Raw genomic sequence first — 27,101 nt, 5'->3', positions numbered from 1 at the left:
GCTGTAGACAAGGCAGAATGGCATATCTGTATGTGATACATAAATGCTTGAATGCAGTCATTTGTCATCTCTAACAGCAAGCCTTTTAAGTTATTTTTGCTAAGGCAGTAGTACAATGCCAGGATGATAGTTATTTAAATAAGTACATAAAATAAAATTGAATGAAAAATCCGGTATCATAATTACCAGATTGGTCTACCAATTCAGACCTAAATTCATTAACTACCTATTCAGACCACAATCTATGATAGGATGGCTTTGGGAGGGTTCTGAAAACTCATTTTTCACCCAGACCACATCAGTATTCCAAAGGAAATAATGCCATAAAAAGGAATGCCCAGTAGTTCTACCAGACAGCCCTGATGCAATTTGGGGCAGCATGGTTGGAAGTCCTTGGGCACCAAGGCCAGCATATTATAAAACTACAACACTAGGGAATTTACAGTATGTATTACAAGTCAGATCACTTAACGAGGGGAAAACACTCAGGACTTCACCCTCTACTATACCAAAGCTTGTGCATGTACTCTGTGCACTAGAGACTCTGAAGAATTAAGACATGAACTTCTTACCTTGCATGGTTGCTTTTGTGGGTTCTGAAAACAGAGGAATGAGCAGGAGGTAGATGAGGTAGACAAAGGAGAGCCCATTGTAACGGAAAGCACAGGCTGCAATGAGAGAAAAGAAAAACAACATATTGTTTAATTGGCCTGATAAAATCAAACTCAATGGCACAAAGTATTTCCTTCTTGAGTTTACAATTGACCTTGTCAACTTTTGACCACTTATTTAAACAATGTTTTCACAGGTGTTCAAGTTTATGCTTAAAATAAATCTTAGAATCAAAGGTTAGATCAGGTTGGAAGGAGCCAAAGTGGGTCACCTGGCCCAACCTCCCTGCTCAAGCAGGGTCATCCCAGTGCACACTGCACAGCCTTGCATCAGGAGGGTTCTTGAGTAGCCCCAGTGATGGAGACTTGTATCAAGGAAGTCTTCTCAGCCATATCCAAAACAACTTGGTTTCAGAATACACATACATCTTTAGAAACATGTATTCCAAAAGCAAGTTTCACCAGACACAACTTCCTGAAAACAATAGTGTATCATGGCATAGTGTCATGGAAACAATAGTGGGAATGAGCTAACAATGAGTTGACATTAACTGGACCTCATACTCATCACATCTGTCCACTTTATTTATAAAACAAAACTGCAAAGGCTCTCTATTAGCAAATCCATACAATAGCTACAATTTTTGTTTCCCAAACTAGCCAATGTTTTGAATAACTGATTTGATTTCCTTAATAGCCTTGATAGAAAACTCTGGGTATACACTCCACATCTGCAGGTTGTCCAAGAAGCACGTGAAATGCATGGGTGCCTAGCAAGCAGGAAAAATAAGAAGCACCAATTCTCTGTTTCTGAACTGATATGATTTCACCATCAGCCTTAAAAAAAATCTGTCAAGGTCTACAAAATCCAGCACAGCTTGATAAAGGGTTTTTCTGAGTGAAATTCGGAGTGCTTAAGAGCAGATTCTCATTTTCTTGTAAGAATTGCTCTTGTCACTTACTAAACTTTCCTTATAGCCACAGCCTTTAAAGACCAACTGATGACTTACACCTACATTTGTAACTATAAAAAAACCTGCAAGACAGAGCAAACAGGACCTATCCCAGGGGAATTCTGCAAGCCATTATCAGAGCTCTAAAGTCAATGTACTTGAGAAAAGGGAGGCAGCTCTGCTATTATGCACCTACTCTCAGATTCCTCTACAGAGGAGCACAGGATGTACAACAGCCATTAGTGGCCTTCTTGGAAAGAATGGCAAAGAGGACACTCCTGATATCAGGACAAATCCATAAATCAACTTTTTGGTTTTTTGGGGTTTTTTTCAAGTTTAATTTCAACGTGCGAACAAGTTCTGTGGCATTCATAGGAAGAGGTACAATAGTGCTTTAAGGCTTTCTATAGCCTGAAGGCTTTTCCATTTCAATGGGAAGGACCAATGTGCTCAGTCATTCTGGTAGCAGAATAATAACATTAGCAGGTAATACTATTATTCAGTTATTTTTGGGATTGTGTCAAGCAGATTTCAATTGTGTTAAACAGCTTACTTATTTTCACTGCAATATTATGCTTGTTTTCTTCTTTCTTGGGGACTGAGCTTGCTGCACTCCTTGTAGAGCACCTAGCAGTCAGTTTCCCAGTACAAAGACTGAAAACAGCATCTGTTATAATTTTATAATGTCTTTTATAATGTCTTTCTTCATTAGCTGGAAGTCACTGAATGTCTTGCTAACAAGTCTGTGTCAAATATTTAGAACCTCTATTTATACCAAAGCCTCCTCCAGCAAACTTGGCTAGACACTGCCTGGAAAACTTGTATTTATTTAAGCAGTTGCAAGAGCTCTCAGAATTATGAATTAAATCCTCCAAAACTCAGCTGCAACCTTTTTACTATCCCCTACTGCAATTATTCCAATATTTTTATTTTGTGTTTATGTGTATGTTCATCTAGTGTATGTGTCTGGAGAGATGAGCGCCTTATCAAGCTAAGGTGCAAGAGTAAATGACTGAATATCATTTTAGCAAGATAAAAGATTAGGAAACAGCAGCTGCACTGCTTTCACATATTGACACTCCACTGCATTATTATTTTGTCAAACATACATATTCCTCAGTTCTGACGCTCAAAACTATCTAGAAAAAGTTTCAGAGTAAAAAATCAGCTTCAACAACAAAGGACACAAAAAAGCAAATGAACCCAGCCTCTACACACCCCCTGGTATTTGCAGAGGTCTCCGTCTGCAAAAGGAGCTGTACACAGATGTCCAAAACAATGGAAAGTCCCATTTAAGATCAATGGAATTCCATCAACAGAAAAAGCATCTAAAAAGAGGAGTTTCTTGGCAAACCAGATGGGATAGAAATTTCTGGGTATTTTGGATACATTGGTCAGTTTGTAGTATCAAAATTAATGTAATTTTAGCATTTTAGGCTTGTTACTGCTTCTCAAAATTGTCTAATCGATTTGCAAAATTAATTTCAGACAACTTCTTCTTGAACTATATTTACCTCAAAATTTATTGCTTTCTATTCCTAGAGCTGTGTACTCAAAAGCTTTTCCTTTCCTTCTACTGCTACATAAACAGGACTCTTAACAGAGATTACATTTCCATTCAAACCTTCCTTTATGTATTTTTTCATATAAAGCATCCAGAAAACCCTTTAGTTTTAAAAGGATGGGTTTGTCTACCACAAACAATGAACAAAAAGGCTTAAATTGGAAAATACACCGTATGTGCAAAGTCCATACACACTTTCTGCTTTGCGGGTTTCTCTTTAAACCATGTCTCACCAAGTTTTCTAACAGTCCCTATTGACAAAATTTCAGAAATGTGATTTTGACCTGTTTAGTTCTGCTGTTGTTCACAGCCCAATAATAGCAATAATGCACAATTGGGAAAAGACATAAAAAGCAGAGCTATTAATACACAGAATTAGAAGCAAATTAACTTTTATTTTGTATCACCTGAAGTACTTTAATGCACCTTGCTTTAGACAGGAAGAAAAAAGCACTTAAAATGTAAGACTGACTTCTCCATTCATAAGCAACTATTAAAAATATTTCAGTTTTAATGCATAGAGAATAAAAAGTGTTGTACAAACCTTTAAAAAATTTTATCATCTTTCACAGCAGTGGACAAATTGATTTACAGCTAAAAAAATTTAATTCATTCTTAAGACAGGTATGTACAGTGTGTGCCATACAAAATTAAAAAGGAAACACAAAAAAAACCCAAAAATTAAAAATCATATATCACATGATAACCTTTTTCTTCTAGAATTTATTTTTCACTGTTTTATGCCAGCCAGAGTAGGCCTTTGAAGAAATTTAATACTGCTTCATAGGCACATCAGGTTTCTACATGTAGAATTCTAACAGCTGTTACATATTATTATTTCATATTTATACCAACAGTTTTCTTTCCTCCATTTAAAAAGAACTGGTATAGAATTGGTGTTTTACCTGTTATATAAAAAAATACTGGAGAGCAAAGTGAGGGGCAATAAAGAAATTCACAATAAGCTTGAACTTGGAAAGAAGAGGAAAAAAGCAGCCTCATAAACAATGTGTTTAGTCTTATTCCATAAAAATTTTAAGAGTACTTAATTCAGAAGTGGAAACTTCATGTTTAGAAAAACCAGCCTTCAAGAGTGCAGGCATAGTACCAAAGGGCTACTGACGCCTCATTTGTAAATTAGAATTCTGTCAAAAGCCACAACAGAAAACAAGAAGGAAGGTGAAGACAGAATTAGCCATCCATTGACTATTTCTGAATTCACTTTAGTAAAAAAATCACCGTCATTATTGTTGACAGAATAATGTATTGCATGTTATACCCTTTCCTGTTCAAGAAATATGTAAAAATATCTCTTTCACATATTTCTACTGTAGGTTTGAGAATATTATGTATCCTTCTTAGTGTTATCCTATCCAGACTCTTGTGTGCTTTAGCATGAGAAGAAATTAATTCAGCCAACTACACTGAAGTAATGTGTCTTCTACCTTCAGCAGGATATTGCATGGTGTTTGCATCCTGTTTTAACGACTTCACAGCTGCAAAATTATTAAGAAAGCTATGCAATGATATTCTTTAAAAATTGTACGTTTAGACTAAAATTTGGCCTAACTTTCATGCTTATTTTTCCAGTAGCACAAAAAATATATATTCAGTGAAAATATTAATTAGAAAAAGTGCTGCTGAAAAAAAATCTCTAACCCAAGCAGGCAAGCATTGTTGGCTAAAAGACAGAGGTGATGCTGTTCACTCATTCTTATATCCAGCTGATCTGAAATAAGAGACCAAAACACAGAAGGGAAAAGGAATCAGCAGCTGAATGATCTTTGAAACTTCTCAGTCTCCAGGAGGCCAAGTGTGCAACTCTCAAAGCTAGAACAACTCAGCACCAGATTCCTGCCTGTAATGCTGTAATTATTCTTAGTTATGCCATGGTTAATATCTAATAAATTCTCATTATTCTGAAAAAATCCCCGATTACCATGCAACTCAGATGACTAAAACAGGCTACAGATGACAGCCTTTGCAACTAGGTATGACACGTGAATGAGACACTGGCACACACCCCAGCTGAAAAGCTTCTGGTGCAAAAGCTCAGCCTAAGTCAAATGCTGAAGCAAATCTATGTCCCCCTCCAAACCAAGGCATTCTACATGACAATCCATGAATGTGTGTGATGAGTGGTCAACTCTTCCAGGAAGAGATACAGTTAAGATCCCTCTTACCAATAAGGCACTGTCCTAATGTCATAATTATTTAGGCCTTTCCACTTGTGCTGCTCTCCAGTAAGACATTTACCAGCCAGTTCCCACATTCTCTGAAATAGTCTAAATTGGGGAAGTTTGGGGGCACTTTTTTGTTGGTTGGTTGGGCTTTTTTACCCCTTTTTTACCCCTAATCACCTCACTAGACATCAGGAGCTGCCCGACCAAGGCAAGTAGGTGCAGCATTAGGCCATATGGACTCAGCCTTCTGTTGGAGACTGAAACGTTACAGTTTATGGCCTAAACATCTTCATTGCCTATTATAGCAAAACTGTACAAAAGCTGCAGAGAAAACCACCAAAAACTTGAATGGAGCCCTACGCTGCTCCTTGATGGACTGTATGAACTATATAAGAGCTTGGTAAAGTAAATAAGTGCTAAAAGAGGTAAAGCAATTTAAATACTATAGAATAAGAACTACTGGAAATAAAATACTTTATTCAAGAAAAAAGAGTTTAGAAAAATTCGAAACAAACCAACATAAAAACCCCACCTCCATTAGCCAGCCAGATAAGTACTTCCAACAACGTGATACAAAGAAGAGAGGTCAAAACTGGTGAGAAATGTCTGGTTTCCTTCCATTCTGCATAAAGCCTTTATGTATAAGGCTCTTTTATGTATAAGGCTCTTCAATTTCTGGCAACAGTCCCTCTAGGTATCAACCAGCAAATGTGAGAAGAAATGGAACAAGAGTTTTTTCTTGGTTTTCCTAAAGACTGGAATGCATGCATTCCATGCAGCATTCTTTAACCAAAACTCACACACGTGCATAGTAGCAATACAGTAAAACAGCAGCAAACTGCCCTCCATCATTTCCTTACAGTTCCTGATGCCTCTGCCCCGAGTGGCAGGGGTGTCCTTGAGAAGAATGCTCACATTGAGACAAAGACCCAGAAGGCTGCACACAGCTTGCTCGGCTGTCTATGAGCACTGCTTTACAAACTAATGTAGTAAAAAGTGAACTCATTCACTGTTGGCAGGACAAAATGACCCAGTATTAAATATCTACAGAGCAGAACCTCCCAGAAATATGATCAACCAGTTGTCTTCATCTCCAATATAATTTTATGAGACACTGACTGCTGAGGTACAAAGTGGGAGGCAACCTCACATCCCCTTTTCAACTCAGAGTCACAAGTGCAAATCTTGTTTCTGAAGATTTCTCACTAATGACATAGCCATTACTAACTAAATGCAGTAGAAATAAAAAGACTAAGTTCACTTGATCAGAAATATGCATTACCACTTCTGAAAAAGAAAGGCTACTTTTAAAAATTGCTATTTTTCATATCTTCTAACACATCATATTTTAAATTTGTTTCAGAAATACAAAATTTGTTTCAGAACTTTTTCCTCCAAGACATTTTACAATAACAATAAAAAAGCTAGCACACATTGCAAAATTAGTTTATGCTGTAAACAACCTATTTCAAAGAATAAAACTGTGATAGTGAGCAAAAATGTTCCTCTTCAAAAACTATACCTTCTCGTAATGATAAATATCTGATAAGCATAGTGCCCAAGGAACTTTAGCTCACAGATATTTACTTTATTTTTACTTATTGAAATTCAGAAGAAAGTATTAACTCCTGACATAGTTTTGGTCTCACTTCTGAGTAATTGCACTTAAAATAACATTTTTGACAGATGAGATTGGAATGATACACTGCTATGCAAGACAGATAAGTGAAGTGCATGTAATCTTACCATCCCTTTAGAGCAAAATAATGGTCATAGCCTCTGGTGTGCAGTGCAGAACTGTCTGCTCAGGACAAGTTCCCTCCTGCATCAGCCGGTACCCCCTCCACATCCAACAGCTCTGCAGACAGCACCATGCTAACACACACCACCCCCCACCCTGCTCCTGAGCCAGCATCTCAACACGAGGCTGCTCTGTGTGCCACACCCAGACAGAAAACTTTTCTTCTTTGGGAGAAAAAAATAAAAAAAAAAAAAAATTAAAAAAAACCAACAAAAACAAAAAAACCACCAGAAACATGAACACTGATGAACAGATAAATAGGATGCCTTTGGTTCATGTCAGCACTTCTACAACCACATTTTTTCACCTGTCAGCATTCATCAGGAGAGATAACTGCTGGACAGTGAACAGTTTTGCAGTAGCTGGGGAATTTTTTTGCCTTTGCTTTTTCTTGCCTTTCCTCTATTTCTCCAAGCAGCAGTTTTAGCTCTCTCTCCATCAGAAACCATCTGGAACAGATTCTAACTTTGTGGCAAATATTCCATGGGAATCAATCACAAGGAGGAGAAGACAAAACACCTTGTTCACCACTTTCTTTCAGCACTTAGGAACAGCAGCTGTGTTTCCCAGCTGTATTTGACAGCAAGAAAATGAACAAAGGATCTCAAGTATAACCATACCACAATCATCATCTTAGAATAATGATTTTAAAGCTGTATCCACATTCAAAGCAAATCCATGTCAACACACTTTACTGCCATGATTAAATATACAAATATTTCCAAATTTAAAAACATGATGGACACCATCATCAGTACTTTTTCCCATTCAAAAGACCAACTTCACATTGCAACTAATTTCCATTTCTGTTCCAACTGAAACTAAATTCATTTATTGGTCTGGGAAGTGGAAAGAGGTGTCCTCTTATTCTCCATTGAGGTGGCTGCCTGCAGCAGGGTCACTGTCTGCATTCTCACCCTTGTTTCATCAACAGCTCTTCTATCTCCAAGCTCCTCTCTCTAGGAAAGTAACTGGGAGCTAAAGAAATAACTCTGCTCCTCACTCATTTTCATGGGATGAGAAAAGCATGTTCCTGTTTCCCCGGACATCTGGAGACAGTAGTCTGGTTCTGCTGTTACAGTTGCATAACCCTGTCAAGACTCAGGCTAAAAATAACAGCAAACTCAGAACACAGATGACAATCAAATGTCACACAGTGCTACTGCTAAACACAACATCAGCCAGAGACAGATGTGGAGAGAGCTGGGTAACAGAGAGACCTCCACGAGCAGAAAGGGACTGAGACCTTCGATTACAGCCGTGAAGAAGCTGCAGACACCCAGAACAGTTACCTAGTCAGATGCTTCCAACAACTGGAAGTGTGAATTTCAGCATATGCTACCATTCCTCCACCACCATTCATACTCATAGTCTTTTAAAACATATAAACCACCATAAGTCAATTGACATAAGATGCAGAAAGAACCAAGTAATTTTTTTCATCATCTGTTGCTTACCGACATCAGTCCTAAAAACCCCTGAGTCAGATGAAGGACGTGTTAAAAAACTAACCCAGATAAACACTTCTGAGGAACATAAACATGATTAAACATCAGAGAGGCGTTAACACTGAAAAATATGAGTGTCATTAGTGAAGTTACAAATATGAATGCAGAGTTTGAAACTCTGCCATTATTTATTCCAGTAGAGGAAAGGATAGATAAACTTCCTTTCTTGATCCATCACTGAATAAAAAAGACCCAGAGGATTGCAACTGCAAGCTATAAATCTGAATGATGAAGGAGCATTTCAGATGGTGCTACAAAGCCACAGTGTTTACCAAAGGAAACAGAATTTTTAAAAATAGGTAACTCCAGGATATCATCAAGTGCATAAAGGAGATACAAGCTCCCCATTCTTGCAATGTTCCTATTCCAAACTGATGTTGCTTGTACAAAACAATAAATCCCTTTTGCTTGAAGAACTGTGCATTTCTCTCTCTCCTTACAAATACTTTCTCTCATTGCAAAGAAGTTTCGAGCTACTACAAGAATCTACTTAGGAATGCCATGAATGGTCTTGCAAACTATTTCTCATAACTCAGAACCAGGAAAGGAACCTGAAGAACTAAAAGAGTCACAGAATGCATGGACATATTGGGAGGCTGTTTGTAATCCACAAATCTAATCTGATCATTAAGATTGCCTTTTCTGCAGAAGCAGTACTTAAACCCATCTGACTACCAATGACATTTCACATGCACATGACCACAGTCTCTGCAAGAGACTTCAACTGAGACAGATGCCTTTCACTGTGGGTTTCAAAAGCAACGCTTATCTGACATTGAGTGAAAAACATCATTCAGAAATCCTGCTATTGGAACAGAACCATGGTCTTGTCCAGTTTTCACACAGAAGAGTAATCATAATTATAATTACTCCATATAGCAATTTAAGAAAAAAAAAGTCTTAATTGTGCACTTATTTCAAGTAGTAATATTCCCCAGAAAGTACAGGGCTCATCTGCACCTGTTTCTTCACACATCATTCAAGAAACTTTTCCTACATTCATGGAGTTGCCATCTGTGGCACTCCCTTCAGTTGCCAAATCTCTTGTACTTATGGGAGGTTGTCTTCCATGTATTGATTTTCTTTTGTACAGCATCTGTAGCAATGTTTTCTTCCTCTGGAATATATTTTGAAGAAACTCCCCCAGACTTTTGATAAGCTCTCAGCCAAATTTTAAGAGCAAGACTGGAAATTCAGAATGATTTAATACCCCTTTCATGTTTATAAAACAAACCATTGTGTCCTTGTCCAAGAATATTTGAATGTGGGAAGTTAAGAAGAAGTTTAACTTGAAGAAAACTTCCCACGCAGTTAGTAATTCTAATCTGTTTATATCTAGGCTCAATATAAAGTCTGACTACATATTTCTTTGGAGTCAAGCCACTGTCCTGAAGACACCAAAGAGTATCATGCAGCATCCGACCAGAAAAAAAAAATAAAACAGTCATCCCAACAAGGAAATCAGGGTTCTGGGCTCACCACTACAGGACTTCTAGAGCTCTCAACTTAGCCAATTGCAAAGTAAAGGATTTTTTGTTGCAGGGAAAGACAGAACAAAAACTTCTCATCATTAGGCCTCTTCTGAACACAAGGAGATGGGTACAGCAAATTTAAGGGTCTCAATATGAATCTTCTTTCAAAAAACACAATACTGTACTTATCTCATTTAAGGAAAACCAAAATAAAACCCAAAAGAAGCAAACCAAAATCCCAGCATGTTTTTAATTGAACAAGATCTCAAATTTGGAGAAATGAGTCCACTGAGAATGTCAGAAGATCTGTTCTTGACAAAGAGCCAAAGTATACATCCTGGAGGATTAAAACTAAGTGAAGAGCACATTAAATTTGATTTAAACATATCCCGAAAATGTAAGAAATATATAAACACCAAGCTGTCTTTCAAGTTAAAAAATAAAAAAAATTGTTTTTCTTTACAATCTCTGCAGGGCAGCCAATGATCCTTACAGACAAGAGTTCTACATACAGAGAAGATAACAGCAGTAAAGGCTTACATAATCCTTGTGACTTTATTTATGAGCACTTCCATTAGTAGAAATTTTTATCTGGTTAACAAAGTATTTTTGTCAGTAAACTGACCAAAAAATTTATACCGTCTGAGAACACAAACATGGATTTCAAAGTGGTCTTTATGAGCAAACTGACCAAATTAGTCTTGGATGAAATTTACAGCTCCAGAAAAGTGCCAGAATAAGTAGAATACTGGGGTTTGTTCAAACACAAGGATTCTCTTCATTCACAGTTAGACCAATGTACAAGAGCCAGTCAGGAGTGTGTCTCAGGAGTATTCTTATTTGTCATGCTTGAAAATAACTAACTTCATCCCTTGCTACATGGTCTTAAGTGATGAAAGTGGGAAGATAAAGCTGCAGAAAGCAAAACAGCAGCTACTGACAAGCTTGAGTGACATCTAACTCAGTAATGATGCTCTGTTAATGTGTTATTAGAAAGTTCATTTACTACAGAAGCAAGAGAAAGTTTGCCTAAAAGTAGGAGTAATAATAATAACAACTACAAAAAGGATTTATGGTAATAAATTAGTTGTGGTTTGGTTTGTTGTTTTGGTTTTTTTAACCCAAGAAAATTGAAAACCATTTTTTAGTTTGAAGTCAGGTGAGAATAATGCTGGAAATGTGAATTTTTTCCTGCTTTATCCGTTCATATAGGATTCCCTTCTCTCTCATAATTACATATCCACTTCTAAAGTGCTTCCATGCAGTATTATAGTTAATTTTGAATATTCAATGCTCCCACATAATTTTCTTGTGTTTTATTACTAAACAATTTTAGAACTAATTTTTTTAATCTAAAACTTCCAAGTTATTTAATTATAGCTACCAGAAAATATACCCTTTATAAATTAATAAGCAATCACCAAGACTGCCTTCTCAGCTCTTTGATCAGAATAAATGCATATCAGCAGCAAAATTTCCACCATCATCTTAATTGTTAGCATAAATAAATTAGGACCCTGTTACCAAGATATGGTAAAGCAAGCTGAAGTTGTGTGATTACATAACAAGGAACATATCATGAGCATGACCAGAAAATATTTATCCTTTGCTTAGAGCATCAAGGCCTACTTGTGAAAACATCAATCCTCAGCAAATAATGGAGTGTGGCTTCAGTGTCCCTAGACTACCAAAGAACATTTCAGAGCAGACAACTCTATACTGCACAAGACTACTCAGAGTAGAAAAAAGGAAAGTATCCTTACCTAGAGTCTGTACATGTAAGAAACCAATCCAGAGAAAATACTTTATCACATTTACATGATAGCCCTGTAGCAAAGTGACCCCAAATCCCAAACCTAAACCTGCCGTTCCAAAAACACAACCATCCCACAAAAATTTGCTATTGCCTCTCTTCCTAAGGGTGCTACACATACACACAAGCAAGACTTCACTTTGAAATTAGTATTTTTTTTTAATTCATGAGAAAAAAAAAAACCACCAAAATTACTCCCCTAACCATATTCACATTGTTTTTCTGGTAGATTTCCACATTTCCCCATACTATTTGTGTCACTTTCTCCTTGAAAACATCACAGACTGAGTCACAAGTTCTAACACCATTTGTCACAATATGCTGTGCTGCACTGCAGCATCTAAACACCTTTCAGGAAAAAATTAACATGTGCCAAATACAATCACACCTTTTGAGAAACTGGAGGTAGTAAAGGGATAAGGATTAGTTCAAGGATGCAGCTCCAGCCAAAAGTGTTTCCACCCTTCAAGATTACAGTCTTAATGCTCCTCACCTGCCTCCAAATGCAGCCTTATATGGGATCTTACAGGGCACTGTAGCCATAGATCCCTTCATTCAAATGGAAAAATTTTGTGAGAATATATTTACAGGAAATCATAAATCTAATATGAGTGCCTCAGAATTTTCAACCATGTCCTGTATGAAAAACCTTATCTGTGTTTATTTCTGCATTATAATTAAACACATCAACTTTTGGCACTCAAAAAAAAAGTGCAACATTATATCCATTTGAAAAAAATAGCACATTTGCTTTCCTGGGTGTCTTGTGTATTAAGCCAACATGTTGGTTTAAATTTGAACTATTGGCATCACCAAAATAACATATTAACCTTTAAGAAAAGATCAATAGATGTAGTAAAGTCATACCTAACTCCAAACCATTGGATGGTTTTCTTCTTCTTGTTCTAAACTAACAGTCATTGAAGCCTTTCCCTTCCTACTCTCTTCCCTCAAATTTACAGCAATCCAATAATAAACCAGTTCCAATTTAAAGGATAAAATTTCAACAAACATTATACAATGACTAGAAACAATCTAATCGTTGCCTTCAGTGGTTAATAATACAGAATCTGATGCTTGGTTTACCTGAACTACAAAGAAACACAGGAAACCCAGGGACCTCATCCAAATCAGCACAGTGATCCTGCACTCCTTACACAAGCATTTCTGTCCTCTTTTCCAAGACTGTTCCAGGAAGGGCTGATGAATTCAGAAACTTCACCAGTATCCACAATCTAGTAGCTGCATTTGTGCCTTAGACAAAATACACTTCTTGCTCATAAACCACTGTAACCTGATCAACCACAGTGACTCAAATCCGTCATACCAAACTCCTGAAAACAGGAACAACTTAGCTAGAAACCTGTCCTTTAAAAATATTTTTGCACTCTGCTAAGTGACCCTTAACCAACAATATTAGATGCAAAAACTGTGACCACCTCAAAATGTCTGAGAATACTGTTCTGTTTGTGGGTGCAATTCTTAAAAGCAAAGAGATTTTTAGTTCAAATCCATTTACTGGCACAGCAAGACAACAGTGTGCATGCCATGTTCTCACTCTCTCAGTCAGCAGATAAGACACTGGTAAATTGGTCTCTTTCAGCCAAATGTGCAAGGAATTAAAAAAAAAAAAAAAGCAGTTCCAGAAGGGGCCAAATACTGAATGGCCTCATCTGAGAACGGGAACTGTAGTCCAATGTATCCCAGAGAAGAAGAAATGTTATTTTTGTGTCTGGAGACAATTTGAGTCAAGCCTGATAATAACAGTTCTAACCTCTGAAGTGCTTTGTGAATTTCACCCTGCACTGTACAGCCCAACAAGGCTGCTTTTGTGGATGATGACACAGAGCACAGAGACAGCAAAGCAACCAATGTCCTTGTCCATACAGAGTTACAATTTTAACTCCAAATTTAGAAAACACACAAAACATAGCTGTGATGAGCCATGAGACAGGCTACTAATTCAATTTATACATTTTATTAATTTAGCTCATCTCTCCTGCCAAAAATGCAATCACCTTCAGCAGATAAATGTCAGCCAGGTAAGCCAAAAAGCCATTTATCAACATTTAACTGAGAAATATTTGAAGATCTTAAAAAAAAAGGCAAGTATTAAAATGCAGATTGGAACAAGCATGAATGGTTTGATTATTACATGGAGTCCTGGAGTGGAAAGAGGGGAGCACATCCTGTTTTGAGGTTAGGAAAAGTTGGCAATCTGAATGTGACCCCCACCCTTTTTTGTGAGATCTCTGCATAGTAAATTTGACATTTCAGAAGAAAGCTTCCATTCTCCTCCAGAAATCCTGTGCAAAGGAGTAAAGAAAAGTGGGTCCTCTACTTCATTTTTTTTCAGTCATCCACAGGATTTCCAAAAATAATACCTGCCCAGATGTTAAATCAGACTTTTAGTTTATTTGCAGGCAGCAGAATCAGTAGATTTGAAATTAGCTTCAGATGCTGTGAGGAAATATCACTTCCCTCCAAATTCAATATCTACAAGTTTTTTGCATTTTTATGCTTATTTTAAAAAAAGAAGATTTATAGGCCAAGAATTAATACATGAGCTCTAAATCAATGCTTCTTTCAAGATCAGAACTTCAGGATGCAAAGAAATCCTTAATCATGGTCAAACCTGGGCACTAATTGCACCCAAACATTTCACCTCAGCCACCTGCACTCCTTATTTTACTGAAAAAAAACCCGCAAGCAAGATTCTAGAAGCTACACTTGGTACTAAAAATGGCAGGCCATCTCAAATACAATAATTAAAAAATATCTGTAGTCTTAACTCAGCTTTTTCTTAGTTCAGTATCAAGATTTATTCTTGACCCTTCCAACCCCATATTTTTCATTCGATTGATGAATTTAACCTTAAAATAGGGCAAAAAGATGGAGCCTGTATCTCTAATGCTTGATCACTGTATTCAAATTTGGATGAGGTGGGAGGGGAACACCAAAATTCCTCTCAAAACAATAAAAATCCTGTCCACCAGGTAGGTATGCCATGTTCCTGCAACATGGGAAAGGTTCGCCTTAGGAAAGTACACTTCATGGTTCAAACATCTGCTATTTCTTCTTAGTCAAAGCACATCCAGAGCATGCAATAATACATTGCAGCATATTCTCAAATATCTGGATGCTTCTATTAGAACAGTTTATGTCTGGGAAACGAGGATTTCAAATAAACATGGAGCCAAATCCTAGAGCCTTTAACCTGGGCAAACTTCCATTCCCCAAACTACAGTAAAAAGTCAAGTTCTCCTCTTTTTGTTAGGTTTATACAGATTTAAATGGATTTAACCACATTTCTTGAATTCAGGTCTATTAATCTGAAACATAAGACCATCTTCTAGTGAAAATGGAGAAAGAACAAAACTCTAGCCCAGGATTATTTCAATATGAAGCATCAGGTCTGCTAAGATTATAGCACCAAAACCAGGAAAACAATACATTTAAATAGCACTACAATCCTGCCATTATTCCAGTGGTCTTGAACTAACCTCCTTGTTCCTGCTACTTATCCTCTTAAGAACAACAAAAGGACAAAGATAACTCTCTGGAATACCAAGAAAGACAAGATTTTTTTTTTTATAATGCATTAAGTATTGGCCTTAACATTTTTAATATGATCCATTTATCTATAAACCCTGAAAACCACACATGCTAAAATCCTGGTCACTAGAAAACAGCCACTTTTCTGGTACTATTTGTACTCTTTTGGATACAGAAGATAAGTGGACACTTCTCCATGCCCAAGGAGGACTCTTCCCTCAGGCATGGGAACAAGAAACACCACACCAGAAACACCATCATGCAAACTCAGCTAGGCAAGAGGAGGTAATTTTACAGTCTGTGTCCATATAGCTGAAGGATTAATCACAAAAACCAGAGTTTGTACTACTGAGCTCTTGCATGGAGCTTTGAAGATGCATATGACTACTTTTCAAAGAAACTAAAGCAAAAATTTTAGGTGGGTTTTTTTGGTTTGGTTGTTTTTTGGTTTTTTTTGGAGAGGGGAGAGGGATATACAGATGCAGAGGATCAAGGTTATAATAAGCAGAAATCAATTCTGAATGCTGCAATTTAGCTATTCCTGGAACCTTTTTTTTCTTCCCCCACCATTTGTTCCTGAAACACAAGCAGCAGTAGCACCAAAAAAGCAAAACCCAAAGAACACCCTTCTAATAAAAATAATTTTTTTTTAAAAATGTGATACATGTACATATGCCTACACAGACCCCAGCCATCCCCTTTCTCATGGTTCAACCCTAGTCAGCAGCTAAGCACCACACAGATGTTCAGTCACCATCCCTCCACCCCACTCTCATGAGATAGGGAAAAGAATTGGAAGAAAAGGTAAAAATTGGGGATTGAGACTAGAACAGTTTATTAACTGAAATTAAGTAAAATATAGTAGTAATAATAAAATACATATTTAAAATACTTGAAAGAAAGTCAAATACCATAGCAGCACTAAAAATGTTAGGAAAAGAGAGAAAGTAATAAAACCCAAGAAGCACAAGTGGTGCACAGCACAGTTGCTCACCACCCACTGAGCAATACCCATCCCATCCCCAAGCAGTGATTGGTGGCTCTCAGCCAGCTCTCCCCAGTTTATGGATTGAACATGACCTTCTGTGGCATGGAATATCCCTCTGGCTGCTTCAGGACACCTGTCCTGCCCACGTTCCCCACCAGCTTCTTGTTCACCTGGTCACAGGCAGAGCATGAGACACGGAAAATACCTGAGCTTGGAGTAAGCACTACAACCAAAACAAAAGTGTGTTATCAACATTGTGCTCACACTAAATCTAAAACACAGCACTGGGCCGGGTACTAAGAAGAAAACCAACTCTGTCCCAGCTGGAAGCAGGACACCCTAGCATATCTAATCCCTCAAGTATAGGGATATTGGTTATGTCAGTATCTAGAGATCAAAAGTTGTCACTTAGCATGTTACAAGTGAAGTTTATTCCCCCAGCCCCACCTTGTGATACCAAGCATGCTGGTCTTCTTCCCACACCTTGCTGAAATTCTTATCTTTGCAACATAATTACACATGAACACTACAAAGTTTGGGCGGCAAAAAGTCATCTCCATTGCTAGTCATCTCATTCTACTTTATTCTCACACAAGCTACTGTAGTTCCAAGGCAATCACAGTTACTATTCCTCTCCGTTTGTTCTCCAGAGTAACACTGAGCTCAAACCACTGCTTTTTTCTTCACAGAACTACCAAGCAAGCATCATGATCTCACAGTACTCAACACAGACTTTACAAGAACAAAAAAACCCACAAAAACAAAAACAACAACAACAAAAAAAACCAAAACAAAACGAAAAAACAAACAAACAAACAAAACACCTACCCTCAAATGCACCATGATTTCAGCTACTTCATGCACATTCTCACCTTTTGCTTGTAACCTCCTCCACTACTCTTTTTCCTCACAAAAATTGAGTAATGACCTGCCTGTGGCTTCATTAGTTCACACAGCTCCTGAGTAATCCAAGGGCAGCTCCAGGGCTGGAGCTACATAACAAAACTGAGAGGAAAAAATAATGGAGCTGCAGAAGCTCAATGACCTTGGGAACACAGCCACACAGTGCCACCCTGGTTGCTTCCTGTCACTGGGAAGCCACTGACACCTTCCAGTGTGAGCTCACTAGTCCTGGTTGGCTCTTTTCCAATAACTGTTCAAGAAATGGGCTTTATTGGCTTTCAGCTAAATGAAAATTCCAGTAACAAGTCACATGTCAACTGCCCAATGACAAGAAAGCAATAAATTATAAAATATTGTACAGGGAGAAGACATTTAATCACTCCCTACACAAAAGCAAGAAGTTTTTAAAGGTATTTTTAACAGAAAAACACAAAGGGTTTTTGTTCACGTCCTGGAAGTTGACAAATAATTCAACTCAAGCCCTCAAATAAAATAGTTCTAATCTCCATCATTCTAACACTCAAAACAAATATATCCGACGTAGCAATACATTATCACTAATTTCCCTCATTTATGTAAATTGTAATCATTTACATGCAACCAAAACTTGAAATTTATTATAGACAGCACACTCCTTTACAGCAGAATCATTAAATTGTTCACTATCTTTACATACGGTTTAAAAAAAGCAAAGATTCATTCTTAACAGCTTCATAGATATCTTGTTACTGCATTAATTAATTTTTAAGTTGTTCTGAAATGAGACTCTTGTTCTGGAAGGAAAAAGGAAAAAGGAAAAAGGAAAAAAAGGAAAAAGGAAAAAGGAAAAAGGAAAAAGGAAAAAGGAAAAAGGAAAAAGGAAAAAGGAAAAAGGAAAAAGGAAAAAGGAAAAAGGCAGTAGTCTTCTTTCTTTGTCCAAATTTCAACATGGCTAAAATAAAGACTTGTACAGACTTTCTGCCCAGAATAATATTTTGAAAATCATGATTAGCGTATTACAAAAATGAAATACTACCCATTATGTGTTTATTTATGAGATTTCTAATTTGCTTCACAAAGAGCTTAAAAGGATGGCCATAAGAGAGGAAATACCAAGAATGTCGACCATCATCCACAAGCATGCTAATGTGAAACAGAATTTGTAAGAATACATAAAACCATACAAATTAATCTAATTGAATCCTGTAGCACCAAAATTTAGCCATATTTGGAAGTGAAAGCAAGTTAATACTCTGAGAAAGAATATAAAGATCTGAGACCTATTTCCATCCATCTCAACAGGAAACTTCCCAGGACTATCCTGTCTCCTAAAATAGCACACAGGTGATATGATATTGTATATCATATATATTAACACATATTTTGATGGGCAGAAGTTAAGAAAACCTTCTTAACATTGATATCATCACTTAATGATAACTTACTTGCCTTTATCTCTAAAATAGGCAGGCATAAAAAGTAATTTATTTCACCCAATGATCAGTACAGCTGAGAAAAAGCATTAGAAGCTATTTTTGAGTGAGAATTGCAGTGAAACAGACAACTATTTCTATTACAGCTTGCCAAACGTAAGCTAGGTAACTGAAAGATATTAGGAGACATGAGTCTAACCAAGGTTTCCTTCCTACTTGCCCAACTACTTTTCAATTACCAACCTGATTTCCGCTGCAAAAACTCAGTCCCAAGTTTTTAGCTGCTAGAAGGTGACAAAATGTCTAGCAAACTTTTAAACAAAGAATATTAGGGAAAAAAAGAAAGAAAAAAAATATGTATTGTCTCTGCTACTTGGTATGAGCAGGCCATCCTCTAGCTATCACATGGTACAAGTAACTGCAATTTTTTCAACTTACATTGAACCTCTTCATTAATCATCAATGCTCTTTGTCACCAAACCCACTGACAACAATGGGACCTTGACTAATCATTATGTGCCAGAGAGACATTTTTCTTGCCCTTCAACCAGAGCTCAGAGAATGAAGAAAAAAATAAATCTTCACCACAGTATGTAGGCGTGAGATGAGAAATAGCCAAGCATCCATGTGATCTTCTCTGACAAAAGGAAATTTGAGGGTATTCAGAAAATGCTCACTAAAAACATATGTCCCAATGTTATATCCATCTGCAAATATTTATATTGTACTTTTATGACATTTGTGCTTGCATGCAGAAGGTCTGAAAAGAGGCTGAAACACTGACAAGTAATACACAAGCCAAAAAAATTTAGGGGATGTATTTCACTCAAAACCTGTACCATAAAATACTTCTCACATGAGTTAAGAATAACTTCTGTCAACCTGGATGACCTTACTGCAGTATTTTACAAAGATATGCTTCTGAACTATACAAGAGTCCAATCACTGCCTTCTCACCTGGCACATCTAATGTAAAACCCAAACCAATCCCACTCTTCAAACAATGTCCTCTTCCCTTCTTCTTCCTGCTCTCCCCTTCCCAGACACAAATCTTTTCCAGTCCAGCTGTACTAGCATCCAGCACCTCCAGGCAATCAGGAATGGAAACAAGCTAGGAGGCCATGAGAGGGACAGATGGCTGCAGCTCTGGTAAGCATTAAAGCCGTTATCTGTAGGGAAGTTACACTAGATCCATCACCCCATGTCTCACTTGGAAGAGCTAGGACTGCTTTCCCTATCACTTACATCTCCTTCCCTTGTAAAGAAGGTGTGTGCATGAACATTAAATGGTAACTGATAGAAAAATCCCTTTAAGAAAAGACCATCATGATTGCCTTCTGTGTATAAACCTTTCTGAACCCAAGTCTCCTAAAGTAAAATTAAATACAAGAGCTTGTAGCCTTTATGGAGCTCAGGAAACTCCCAAATTTCCCGAAAATGGTAACATCCCAGGGATATGAGCAGACTGAAAGATACAAGGTAAAAAGGCATTCCAACACGCTTTATGCTCAGTAGTAGCGTTAGGAACACCCTCTAGTAGAAAGGACTATTTTTTTCCTACAGTATTTTGGACTTACTGGCATCTGTGGCCTGAGAGTCAACAAACAGTCATAGCTAGGACTACTTTAAAATTTCAGAGAGCTAGAAAAGACAACAGTAAATGCCCTCAAAAAGAAAATAAATCTATGGAGTCTACCTTTGTATTTCTAGAACAGGAAGCTTGCAAGTTTCCCTGAAATTGAGTTTTGCTTGCATTGCCATTCCTCAACATCTTGTCCCTGCCTTCCCTAGATGCCAGAGCTGCTTCTACTCTTCTTTTGTACCCACCAAGAAAACCTGCTATTCTGTCCAGTGAGACAGAAGTGGAGCATATTCCTGTGACCCTTACTGAGACACAAGGAAAGGGGAAAAAAGAAACCTGAATTTCCATAACAGGATCCATGAAAATCATTAGTTTAATTCAGCTCTCCAACTCCAAAATCTAAGCTCCTTAACCAGTACCTACACTTAAGTGAGTGCACATGCTGCAAATGGCCTTCATCTTCAGTATCTGCACAGCTCATTTATGGCTTCCAATATTTCAAATACCACATTCAGAGTTAGAAACTCTCCATCAAATGGATTCAAATATTACTTTGCGTTAGCATTTTTTAATGAATATTTAAATAAACCCTGAGAAACCAGATCTGAAAATGTAATATAAGAGAAAGCTAGAACTTTAATGAAAACAAGCCATTATTACTAATAAATTATACTCTGAATTATGTCAGATGGCTGAAAGACAAACATCTAGATACAAAGATTAATTATATTTTTCTTAATCTGTAACTTGAGTTAAAAATAAAAGGCTCACCATATGACTTAAAGTCTTCAGCTGCACTAATACAGCCACATATTAAAATGAATATGATGCAAAACAGATTTTGCAAAGGATATTAAAAGAATCAGAACTACATTTCAAATCTCATTTGATTTCCCATGCTGACTCTTCAAAAGGCTGCAAATGCCAATATATAAGTATTTTTCTGTCCAAAATCTATCTTTTTAATATTAGTCATTAACAAAATTCATTGTGGTGTTTTACTTTGGTGGATATTTTTAAAAAGGTATTTAATAGTTTTTACATAAAATACTGTAACAGATATTCACCATCAGCCACCTCTAGGACAGCTGTTTTTTAAAAATTAATGCTATTTCAATTTCAATGTTTCTTTCTAAAGAATATGACTGTTGTGAATAGGAATATATTCTGATTAATTCTACAGATCTGCATAAAGTGGAAGGATTTGTAAAATCTCTACAGTATTATGTTCGTGTCTCAAATGAAGAGAAGCTCTAAGTAAGTATAACATCTATAGAATGTTTGACAACTATGACAGCAGTAATTACTGATATACATAGGAGACTTACTGGTAGACAATGTAATAAATAAAAAGTAATGCAAAAAATAATTAACCATCAACCTTCCTAAATGTCATCAATATGTAATTTCAACTAATAAAAATCCTGGTTTAGATTTGTATACTTCTCTAAACACGGCATAGACAACTTCTGTTCAGAAATGCCAAGGATAGTTCCTCTCAGTTTTGTAAATGCCGTAACACAAAGAAACACTCTAACAGGGATTTATTCCAATTGATACTCAAGATTAAAGATGAAAGCACCTTATTTTCACCTGCTCACAAAACTATGTTTATAGTTTAATATTACATATTATGCACATTCTAAGTATTGTAAATGCTTTGCCCCTCTGTTCCCTAGTTAAACAGGGGATACCTGATTTCTAGACTTCTATTTTATCTGAAACTTTCATGTTCTTTTTGGTAGCTTAAGACTGGAATTAATTCAGTGATACAAAATAATTGCATTTTTAGTCAATATTTCATGACCTTACCTACCTCACTTGAAGCAGTAATCTGCCCAAAGACACAGAATAATGAATCATTCATAACTAACTGCAATATGAAAGAGTAGAAGATCTTCCTTTGGAAGAAATTAAACCTGATCCTCTAATTGACTTGCACTGAAAAGATTTAACATCAAATGAAAGTTGTACAGAATAATTAATTTGGGGATTCAGTGAAGATATAAAAAGGACAAAAAAGGACGTGAACAATTTCACTTTGCAAAATTCACCTGTGAGATTAGACCTTATGGAGAGATCATAAAGCCCTTCTGACTGCCCTGTACTGATGGCAGGGACCCAGGAATTACTGCAGGTGCCAGGCAAGGGCCTCCCCCTCGCTTCAACACCCTCCTGCTGTCTCCAGATGGGACGGCAAACCATTTTGGGAAGAAGGAGCCTGTGAACTGCAATAGCCTTTGCTATCAAATTATCACCGTCTATTAGGAATTTGTTAGTGATACACTGTAAAACAGCTGAAGCCCAGGCTATTTTCTTGTTCTGTAATGCAGCAAACACATCATTTCAGCCACAAGTGGAGGGGCCTGCTTGTAATTAAACTAACATCTGTGGAAACTTAATCCACTTACTCAACTTCTAATACATGCAAGCTTTTTGCATTAATCTCTTATCCATAAGGATGTCCTTTGACCTGTGCTTTGGCACTAGGAAAGTCAATGTTGACTAATCTTCACTATAACCTTAGACCCCTGTGCATTGGAAATTAATTTCTGCCCTGGGATTCTCATTTTCCGGTTTAACAAATGATGCAAAATTAAAAGTTCACCTTACTTGTAAAGATTTGTTTGTTGTCCTATTTCTAACAGAAATATTGCATGCTTCATTTAGTCTTTACAAGCCACATTTCCTGACTTGCAGGGCTCATAAAAAGCAGGGCAATTCAAATTTATAATGATTTATATATTGGGTTGGTACTCTGTTGCACATTAGCACATTTTCACAAATAGGGCAGTGGAAGGAGATAAGAAATGTTCTGTGTGGATTTTCACAAATTTTATCTTTATTTCTGATAACAGGAGTTCTCTCCTTAGCCTCTTTCTACAATACAAGTTTGCCAGGGGAGTTCTGCTGGTATGTTTAAGGGCTAAAATAGTTTCTATTTTGGATTTTTGCGGCCTTTTTGGCCTGATGGTTAGAAGCTAGGTAAAATGAGAAAAGACAATCACAACAATTAAAGCAATCAGCCTATGATGCTCAGATCCTCTTAGAGGACAGAATACACCACAATAAGCATTGTCAAAGTACTAACTCAGGATCAATAAATATTTTTGTAAAATAAGCAAAAGATTTCTGAAAAGCCAGGACAGTAGCAAAACTCATAGCTCAAAGGACATTATCCTCAGTATGCTCAACCTATTCCTAAATTGCAATAAATAGAACAGTCCACTGTAATCACTAATAGGATTACATATCTCAGAAACCATGAAAAAGGTATTTTGCAAGTGAAGGAAGACTAAAAAAAAACATTATGCAATTAAGTTGGAAGACCTCTACTTTGTAAAAGCCCCACTTTTACTAAAGAAAACAAAAAAAAACATTATGCAATTAAGTTGGAAGACCTCTACTTTGTAAAAGCCCCACTTTTACACGCTAAAGAAAAGTGAAAATTTCATTGCTTTTCTTTTTACCCTCTCTTTTTAATTGCCTTCATTGCATCATGCAGTATAAGGGTTACATCACAGGCCCAAAGGGAACTATGTAAACAGGTGGGAAGTAGTTTGGAAAAGTCACTAGATTACCTGCACCTGGAAATCGTGCTCTGAAAAGAAACAGATGGCAATTCAGCTTTGCACTGCTGCCTCCTCCACATCCACCCCCAAGTGCTCTGGTAATGTATCCACTGAATGTTCATTCTGCATCTCTAAATAGAGAGCTGAAAATAATGGGAAATTTTCTCAAAGATTGGAAAATACGTTTAAGTGTTCCACATGAATATGAAGCTTATAAGGTCTTAAAATACGCACAGTAAAAAAAGGGATTTAAATAATTAAGAAGAATTATTAGTCTTGACGCAAATATCCATGGAAAATTTGGCCCAAACTAATACGAATTCTGGTTTAGTGATGGACTACTTAAGAATGTCTGCATTCAGGAGCTTTCAATTAAAAGGAAGAGGACTTCAGAAAGACTTATTTAACAACATTTCTGCTCAGTAAATGTGATAGAACAGACCAACTCTTGTTTAAGAATGTAAAGTCTTGAAAAAATAATTACGATGTTTTAACCTTTTCTTTCAAATGCATCTTCAATCTCCTCTCTTCTGTGAAAGAAGTATATAAAAATTATAGTAATGTCATAAGGACTCACTTTCTGCAGAGGTGGCTAATCTCAGATAAACAGAGAGACTGGACTGAAATAACACTGAAAATATTGAAAGGGGGAAAAAAAAAAACTATTTATTCACTGTGCACCAAAGTAAACAAGTAAAAGAAAATCATCATCAATACTGTAAATTCTTAGGAAGAAAATATTTTAGAATAATTATCTTCATTTATTAGTATCTCTTCTACTTTAATGCTCCTCACCAAAGTAAAGTGGATGGAGCCTCCCTCCCTCCAATGAGACACCTTTGCATTATCTGTATGCACAGAGGGGAACTCAGAAAGCTATTGGGCTTTTCAAGTCAATTTCTGGTTTTGCTCCTGAGTGATAATCAATAAACTGAAGCTAATGCAAAACAGAATCCAGGTTTGGTGGTCAGCTGTTACCTCTGGCTGTCGAGGTCTGGGCATGCTATGAAAAGGCACCATGCCCACCCAAGCAGATTGAAGAGGAGAGCAAATATCTTCACTTGTTCTCTCCAGCAACCTTTGGTGGTTGACTTTGAAGCAATCAGACAATATCCACAGAGAAATACATAAGAATATAGGACTTCCTCAGTCCTTTATTGCAGCAGGGAAAGCCCGACTGCTCTGCACAAAGAGAAATAATTAGTCTGGATGATGACTTTTTCTCATCCATTTCTTTAATTGTTAATGTGGCTAGAAAGGTTTTCTTTTCAGGTGGTTTTTTAATGTAACTCATTCATGCCATCTGTCAGCACTTTCTATCACTTTTAAATGGGAGGGCAAGCTCTCAGCACACCAAGGTGCACAACGTTGGTGCCACCTTTGTTTTGGTTACCCCCAGAGGAGATGGGAGCATGCCAGCCACACAATTCAGCAGGTTAGCAGTGACAGCGGGTAAATAGCTTGCAATTATGTAATGCACACCTGACAGCCCTACTTGGTGGTGCCTTGCTAATTTTCAGCCACTCTGCAGCAATATATTTAACTGATATTTTTACTGGCAGCATGATAATTTAAGTCTGGTAAAAAGCAAAAAGGAAACATGAGGCTGATTTAACTGAACCATTAACTATGTAAATATTAAGGAAAAAAATATCTTCATTGGACACTAAAGACCAAAAAAAAAGGGCTGATTTAACTGAACCATTAACTATGTAAATACTAAGAAAAAAAAATCTTAATTGGACACTAAAGACCAAAAAAAAAGACATAATAAAATCATGTATGTGGGGTCTGGGGGGAAATTTAAGAACATTTTTAATCTGTTTAAACCCAAAGCCTGTCCTTGATACTGGAAGGATTAATGAATAAAGTTCATTTAGCAGGAAAATGCTTCTAATGAGTTTATCAGTCAGTAAAAGTAGCATAAGAAGAGAAGTGTAAATACACAAAGTGAAGGAAAAATTGTCATCCTTTTGTGGTTTCTATTAAAAAAATCTTACAAGAAGCTTCTAAGGCAAGAAAAACAGACATGGAAAGGTATAAAAACTCAGGTTTACCAAAACCAGACCCATATAAGAAGGTTCTTAACCAGTCTAGACAATTGCAGTAAGTCTTTGTTTCTATTTCAGCTTTACTAAAGTAACTGATATTTTACACTGGAAACAAATTAAAACAAGGATTAAAACTATAAAATGAAAGTGGCTACAGAAGTGATCTGAGTAATGCTGGAAATACTTTCCAGCTGCAGAAAGATCACCAGCAGAGTTCCTCAAGGACAGGTCTTGGCACAGGCCCTACTGTTTTTTCAGTTGACCTGGCAATTAAAATATGAGTGATAATGAAGCTTGCTAATAACACAGGTCAGGGAACTACACTCAATATGAAGGAAAATCAGTCTCCCCAGACTGCATGATTCTGAGGACTGAAGAAACAGGTATGCTATTGCAATTAGTAGCACCAAAATACACTTAGTAACACCAAAAATTAATCAGTCCAACAAAACAAGCCGCTGTAAACATGGCTGAGTGACCATAAACAGCAGCGTTTTCTCTGTTAGCAGATCAAATAAAACCAGTACGACATTACTATACTGGAAGAGAGTGTGTAATAAAAGACAACTTCACTGCCACAGGAATTATATCAATCACTGGAAAAACAACCTCTAAACAGGAGTGTCCGGTCAATTGCTGTCCTTCAATCCAAAGTAAGGCAGAGAATTAGTAGAAGACCCAGATTTCAAATTGTTTAGTCAATAAAAGACAGAAAAAAAAAACCAAACCACCAGGTGTTTGTAAACATGTACGAGGCAGGAGAGTAAAGCCAAGAGTGAACAGAGAAGAAAAGCTATTTATGCTAAAGAAATAGGGGGGTTTGCACTGCAATAAAAAGGAACACATTGGCTATGAAGGAATTTTCATATGGAGTTCACAGGGTTTTACCCTTGGTCAAGGGATGCAAGGCCCGTAAAAACATCCTTAAGGAACGCAAGAGAAGGGCAAACAGAAGTCTGATTTCTAAGTGGAATCTGGTGTGTTTGTGTGGAGACCACATACTGTCTCAGCTTGCAAGCTGAGGTCATGAATCAGGTCTCTAAAGAAACCAGCTGATCTAATTTATCCAGACATACCTGAGAGTGGACAAAGGTGGCTGCCACTAACTACCTGTTCAGTGCAGTGCTGATGTG

At 37.0% G+C, this 27,101-nt stretch overlaps 1 protein-coding gene across 1 annotated transcript in view; it reads right to left on the bottom strand.

Moving 5' to 3' along the window:
* PIEZO2 (piezo type mechanosensitive ion channel component 2) overlaps nt 1–27,101 on the bottom strand; it is a 287,457-nt gene that overhangs the window by 237,898 nt on the left and 22,458 nt on the right. The window contains exon 2 of the mRNA XM_039706337.1: nt 573–668. Within this exon, the coding sequence (XP_039562271.1) occupies nt 573–668 (96 nt within the window). The remainder of the gene's footprint in view (nt 1–572; nt 669–27,101) is intronic.

Source organism: Passer montanus, unplaced genomic scaffold (genome assembly GCF_014805655.1).
Source record: "Passer montanus isolate IOZ18808 unplaced genomic scaffold, ASM1480565v1 scaffold19, whole genome shotgun sequence".
Lineage (NCBI taxonomy): Eukaryota > Metazoa > Chordata > Aves > Passeriformes > Passeridae > Passer > Passer montanus.
The sequence above is the reverse complement of the archived record's forward strand: the minus strand, read 5'-3'. Positions and strand labels throughout refer to the sequence as shown.